Source organism: Nicotiana tabacum, chromosome 21 (assembly GCF_000715075.1).
Source record: "Nicotiana tabacum cultivar K326 chromosome 21, ASM71507v2, whole genome shotgun sequence".
NCBI lineage: Eukaryota > Viridiplantae > Streptophyta > Magnoliopsida > Solanales > Solanaceae > Nicotiana > Nicotiana tabacum.
In genome coordinates, this window is record NC_134100.1 from 20,763,383 (window position 1) to 20,769,400 (window position 6,018).

At 35.9% G+C, this 6,018-nt stretch overlaps 2 protein-coding genes across 2 annotated transcripts; one reads left to right on the forward strand and one right to left on the reverse strand.

Annotated features, from left to right (window-relative positions):
* Nucleotides 1–1,530: 1,530 nt before the first annotated feature.
* On the forward strand, nucleotides 1,531–3,907 carry LOC107766568 (uncharacterized). The gene is made up of 3 exons (XM_016585368.2): nucleotides 1,531–1,743; nucleotides 1,853–1,916; nucleotides 3,309–3,907. Exons 1-3 carry the CDS (start codon nucleotides 1,670–1,672, stop codon nucleotides 3,594–3,596), a joined length of 426 nt encoding a protein of 141 aa, XP_016440854.1. The 5' UTR covers nucleotides 1,531–1,669; the 3' UTR covers nucleotides 3,597–3,907.
* A 600-nt stretch (nucleotides 3,908–4,507) lies between these two features.
* Nucleotides 4,508–5,755, reverse strand: LOC107766567 (ribulose bisphosphate carboxylase small subunit, chloroplastic). Its single transcript, XM_016585367.2, has 4 exons — nucleotides 5,462–5,755; nucleotides 5,234–5,368; nucleotides 5,025–5,077; nucleotides 4,508–4,879 (listed from the first exon to the last, which is right to left on the reverse strand). The coding sequence occupies exons 1-4, from the start codon at nucleotides 5,636–5,638 to the stop codon at nucleotides 4,702–4,704; spliced, it is 543 nt and encodes a 180-aa protein (XP_016440853.1). The 5' UTR covers nucleotides 5,639–5,755; the 3' UTR covers nucleotides 4,508–4,701.
* Nucleotides 5,756–6,018: the final 263 nt, after the last annotated feature.

A 6,018-nucleotide genomic window follows, 5' to 3' on the forward strand; every position in this document is an offset into this window, starting at 1 on the left:
CTGCACGCCGCAATGATATATGGATCGGGCTGCGCGTCGCAGCAGTTACTATATGGTACTTATTGAGTGTGAGTGCTGAGTGTGAGCGCTGACTGATGAGAGTTGAGTTTCGAGTGACTGAGGCTTGCCCGAGGGGCTGTATACATATATGAGTGATGCTTTGCCCGAGGGGCTTGTTTGATATAATTGCTATTTTCACTCCTCTTTATACTGAGCCTCTGTTAAAAATGTTGAACAAATATTTTTAAACAAATTTTCATTTAAGCTGGAGTTTTTACGAGTTATTCGGTACTTAATCACTGATTTTGGCTTTGTTATTTCCACTGAGACTTTTATGATATGAGGTGTTTACGATTCCTGTTTTGCCGAGGGGCTGTTTACGAACTATATTTTGCCCGAGGGGCCGATTATGGCTTTCATCTCGTTTATTATAAATGGTATTGAACCCCTACTGAAACTGTTGGAAGGTATCTTTAAATGATTTTACCAAAAGCTAGATTTTAAATGAGACGGCTGACTCGTATTCTGATTTGAAAGCCTGTTGTACTTATTGAGTTTATCATAAATGTGGTTTCATCGTTTCCTACTGCTCAGTCTTTATTTACTCTTATTACTTACTGGGTTGGAGTACTCACATTACTCCCTACACCTCGTGTGCAGATTCAGGTATTTCAGAACCCGGTAGCTGATGTTGATTGCTCAGACGCGGAGTCATTAGAGTTAGCAAGGTGGTTGCACGACGTTCACAACACTGGTTCCTTCCTCTCATTTTTATTATTGTGTCTAGTACATTTTTAGACTCTTGTTGTATTTAGACCTTGATAGATGCTCATGACTAGTGACACCCCGATGTCGAGCTTGTGCAATTATTCTGTACTTTTCTTTTAAATTTTCATTATGAGATTATTGGTTTATAAATGGTATAAAAATAACTTTTATTGAAAAATGGTTGATTCGGGAGTTGTGTCGACTGACCTAGTTTCACGATAGACGCCATCACGATCGGGTCGGTTTTTAGGTCGTGGCAATAGGTAGACAAATCAAATAATTTTTTTAAAACCTTGTTCATATAAAAACATTGCTCAACATATATTTCCTTTAAAAAAATAAAGTGATGGACTAGTTATGAAAGTATTTTTGTAAACAAATAATTCTTTTAAAAATTGTGATAATTTAATACATCAAATCAAATAATGGATAAGAAATCAGCATAACTACTGTGGCATAACTATTTCCCTGATAATAAAAATTTAAATTATAAAAAAAAATACATTTATGTATTCAAAGAAAAATATCAGCATAACTAATGCAATCATAACTAATATCAACGTTATTAATACACTATATTATGCATTATTCTTATATACCCTGCCAAAGGAACCCTTAAAGTTTGGCAAAGCTTTTACCAAAAAGAAAGAATTAACGTAAGATCAATATGCGTTTTGTAGAGGCCCTATTCATCTAAAACGGGACGGAGGTAAATATAAGACCTACAAATATGGAACGAAACGTATATTCATCTTAGCAAAATAGGCATTTGCCAAAATCGTAGGAATAGCTTTTTCTTTTCCCTTTTCCGGCCACCTTCAAGAGGTGATGGGGTTTCCCGTTGCCTTGGTGCGGACTGAAGTATTGGGGTTGTAGCCGATTCACGACCGGCGCTAATCCAATGGGTTCGCTCATTTGTCCCAAACCTCGTCGTCTTGGGGATACCATTAGCCATTCGAACTGCCTTCCCTTGAGGTAATTATTTCTAATCCTTGTTAATCCCAATTTTTTAAGATTTTAATGACCCATTAATGTTGATGATCCTCTCTTTAATGGGTCTTTTTTGTTTTTGATGGTGGAAAAGAAATAAAGCTGATGCCTTTGTTTCAAAAAGTGGAGCAGAACTTACTGATCTCATTCTCAAAGAGGTACGTTTCTATTCACATTAGAATTTTTTTTTTGTAACCGAGAAATCGTCGAGGGCTTCAAAACTCTGTGGATAATGGACTCGCTCCTTTACTCTGTTTTTGTTTACTTTGTTTTTCTTCTTTATGGATGAATGTTGTCAAAACAAAGTGCACAAAAAGGAAAGATTTTTGAATAAGGGGTCGTAGTAGATTGATGGTCAATGTAGAAATAGTCTTGACTATGATGAATCTTTGAATTGACATTACTACCCAGGGATGAAACTTATCATTTATAGCTTTTCTGCATACAATTATGTCAACATTTGTTGTTTGCTAAAGCTTCGGAATCTAAAGCAATGTATACATGAAGGCTGTTTACATGATAAACCTTGCACATTGTGTTAGTAGGTTGGTGTTGCATCTTGCATTAATCTTTATAATCAGAAATATCTTGGACTTTTTGCATATAGTTAATATGAAAAGCATCCTCATCATCGGAGAGTGTAGAATTACAAGCTACATAAGGCAAGAAGTAGCTTTGATGCTTAAGTGATTTTAAGGTGTAAAGGTAATCAGTGGACAGAAAATATTCAATCCATAGGAGTAGGTAGTATGGGTTTTCATGAGACAAATTGAAAGTTGAGGTAGTTGAGAGTCCAATCAAATGATAATTGGCAAATAATTGCAATGTACGTCCCTGTCTTTCTGTCTATCAGTCTATCCCCATTCCTTAATACATGTCAATATTCTATCAGCCAGCTAGGCCTGGCCTCATCGATCCATACATTATTTTACTTTCTAATCCTTTTAACTTTCTTAATATGGAGCTCTTATGAGAATCCTAAATTTGCCTTAGCAAAATATTTTTAAAAGGAGCCTTATGGAAACACAATTATGGTTTTGTAGATATTCTTAACGAAGCATAATTCTAAAAGGAGCCTTAGGGTGTACAGTGATTAATCCCATGCCACATATTCTTGAGTAGGCCAGACGAATAGAAAAATAGAAAGGTCAATAGATGTTCAGTTCAAGTCATTTTTTTAGCTTGCATCAATTGCAGAAGGTAGAAGAGTTGTATTTGCTGATTATTTGTTCTTTTCTGTGTAGTCTAATGATAGTCTGCAAATGCAAGCTTGCGAGATGCACTTAACCAATATGACCTATGTAGTGATATGATGCTATCTTTAGCATATTGGTTTAATTAATTTTGGACTATATTTTTTTGTTTTTGTTTTTTGTACTGCTCTAGTGATCATATTCAACTGTCAATTTACCTGTGTGACTTATGTACATGCATAGCTGTATCGTTTGTCGATCTATTTCAAAATGTGCTGACTGTTTAAGAACAAAGTTAATAAAACATTCCACTGATTCAACCTGCCATTTCTTAAAATGATCTTCATGGTCTAACAGGATGGCATAGCTGCAACACAATACACATCTGATTTGTCGTCATCCCCTCCTTTCTTCTCTGGTTCACCGCCTTGTAGGGCTATGAATCCATTAATCCATGATGCTCGCTTTACAAATGAAAAACAATCCTGTTTTTCATCATCACCAAGTACATCTACTTCAGCTTCATCTTCTCCATCAACAATTTGTAAAGGAAGGTGTTCAATGGCAAGACTTGGGCAAACTCAATCACCAAATAGAGTAGAGGGTTTTGACTGCCAAAACTCCCACATGGCTGCTATGGCTTAAAAATCTTCCTTACTGAGAAGTATATAAAGTCGGCAGCTCAACAATGTATATAGAATATCTAGAAAAGAAGAGAAGATTTTGGAGATATTAGCTATTTATTAGAGGGGAAAAGTTCTGGTTTTTCGTTAATATTATTGTGCAACGATGTGGCTGTTGCACATTTATTTGAAATAAGGTGGTTGAGAGTTAGTTTTGTTTTGTGCTGTCACTCTCGATTGATTTTGGTGCCACAAATTTTTGACAATTTCAAAACCTGCAGTATTGTATATATCTGAAATTTGGAATAGGGACTGGTGATTGAGTTTCTTTTTCTTTTTCTGAGAGTATCCTTAATCTTGGTGGTTTCTGTTTCTAAAGAGTTGAAGATTTTTGATGTGTCTCACATATCTATTAGTTATGTAACACACAAGTTGGAGGATTCCACACAAGGTACATGCTTCAGTCATATAAATACCCTCACATAAGTTACAATAGTTAGAATACAGCCAAATTTCTTGGAAGAGTTGATGTCATGAAGTTGGAAGTATTCTATAGATATAATGATATGAGAACCTTTAACCAAACTTCTATTGTGACTTAAGTATTTGCAAGTGATATGATGATCATACACCCAAAAATGAAATCTTATCCTTTATGTCTCCAGTTTCTACAACTGTGGCCATGAAAAAGCTTGAGATATTCAATAACAGATATTGCCAAATTTGCAGCCCATACAATTCAATAGTAGATAAGGCAGCCCATACAAATGAAGCACAATAACTTTTTGGGAAGTGAAGGAATGATTGAATAACTTTCATATTCTAGAAGTGGTTGGGATGAGGGTGAATGTGTGGACCATAATTTGCATTTAAGATTTGCAGATATTATCAAGATGAAACTCATATACGCCACACGAATGTGAAACAACAAAATTTACAAACAAAGCACCAAATCATAATTATTATTAGTTCTCATAACTTGGTAGGAATCCAAAAACATACACCGAATAGAAAGTAGGAAACATAAACAATTTTTGTGGGAAGAAGAAAAAAAAAGAAGCTAAGTAACATTTCAAACAAACTGCCCCTAAAGTCAGACAATAGGGTAAGTTGTCCTAATATGAAACTTAGTAGCCTTCTGGCTTGTAGGCAATGAAACTGATGCACTGCACTTGACGCACGTTGTCGAATCCAATGATACGGATCCAGGCCTGTGGGTATGCCTTCTTCGCCTCTTCCACCTCAGCCAACACTTGGGTGGCATCAGTGCATCCGAACATAGGTAGCTTCCACATGGTCCAGTATCTGCATCAGTACCAGATTCAAGATTTAAAATTCAAGATTTCGTTCTTCTAAAACATGGTCTCGAAACATGATTTTTGTACTTCTTTTTAAGATCTGCGTACATATATCTATGATTTAACTAAAATATTGTGGATTTGGTACTGACCTGCCATCATAGTATCCTGGTGACTTGTTGTTTTCACGGTAGACAAATCCGTGCTGCACATGCAAAATAACATATTAAAGTTAAAAGTTAAATTTTTTCTAAATATATAAATATGTCGTCTTCTTCTTCTTTTTTTTTTGGAACAAATAGAAGGAAAAAAATGTCGCATAAAATTGAAGGAGTATGCAAAATTTAGAACAGATATTGACCTCAGTCTCGAATTCCAAGCAAGGAACCCATCCATTTTTCAAAAGGTACTCAACTTCACTAAGCAATTGCTCCTGGCTCAAATCAGGAAGGTATGAGAGAGTCTCGTACTTCTTCTTGTTAATTGGTGGCCACACCTATATTCCACCAAAATAGAATTTTTAGCTATGACATGTTAAGATGCATTAATTGTATCAAAATTTTTTGCACTGTCATTGTATATAAATTACCTGCATGCATTGCACTCTTCCGCCGTTGCTGGCAATGGAAGTGATGTCAAGGTTTTGCTTCCTTGAAACAGGGAATGAGGCAGCTGACTTAAGGCCAGTGAAAGGTGCAACCATGTTAGCTTGAGCAACATTGCTGCGGGTGGCAACTGCTGCAGAGGAAAGAACTGAGGAAGCCATTGTTAATTACACTTAGACAGAAAGATTTCTCTTTCTCTCTTTTCCTTTAACTTCCAATATGGTCATTGCATAGTTGCCCACCACCCTATATATAATGATAAGGTTTTACATATTTCCTATATCTGACGGACAAAAATCAACAACCCCCTCATCTTGGAATAAAGCTAACCATTGGATTATGTGGTTCTTGATTCACTACACAAAACTTAATATCCACACATGAAAGGTTGGAAAATTATATTTTGAGCTAAGCCACTCTTCATTTAGTCACCACAATGGAGGTGCCACGTGTAAGCACCTCAGTAATCTTATCTCATCCTAGATGGGGTAGGAAGAGGATATGAATGTGTGATTGAGGTTGGTTAATTTTTTTAGAGTCC

Bases quoted from the DNA above. Each gene is read 5' to 3' on its own strand.
- LOC107766568 (XM_016585368.2), top strand. From the start codon at position 1,670: ATGGGTTCGCTCATTTGTCCCAAACCTCGTCGTCTTGGGGATACCATT. The intron at 1,744-1,852 runs GTAATTATTTCT...ATGGTGGAAAAG, and splicing joins TCGAACTGCCTTCCCTTGAG to AAATAAAGCTGATGCCTTTG. The intron at 1,917-3,308 runs GTACGTTTCTAT...ATGGTCTAACAG, and splicing joins CTGATCTCATTCTCAAAGAG to GATGGCATAGCTGCAACACA.
- LOC107766567 (XM_016585367.2), bottom strand. From the start codon at position 5,638: ATGGCTTCCTCAGTTCTTTCCTCTGCAGCAGTTGCCACCCGCAGCAAT. The intron at 5,369-5,461 runs GTAATTTATATA...GGTGGAATATAG, and splicing joins GAAGAGTGCAATGCATGCAG to GTGTGGCCACCAATTAACAA. The intron at 4,880-5,024 runs GTCAGTACCAAA...GTACTGATGCAG, and splicing joins CCAGGATACTATGATGGCAG to ATACTGGACCATGTGGAAGC.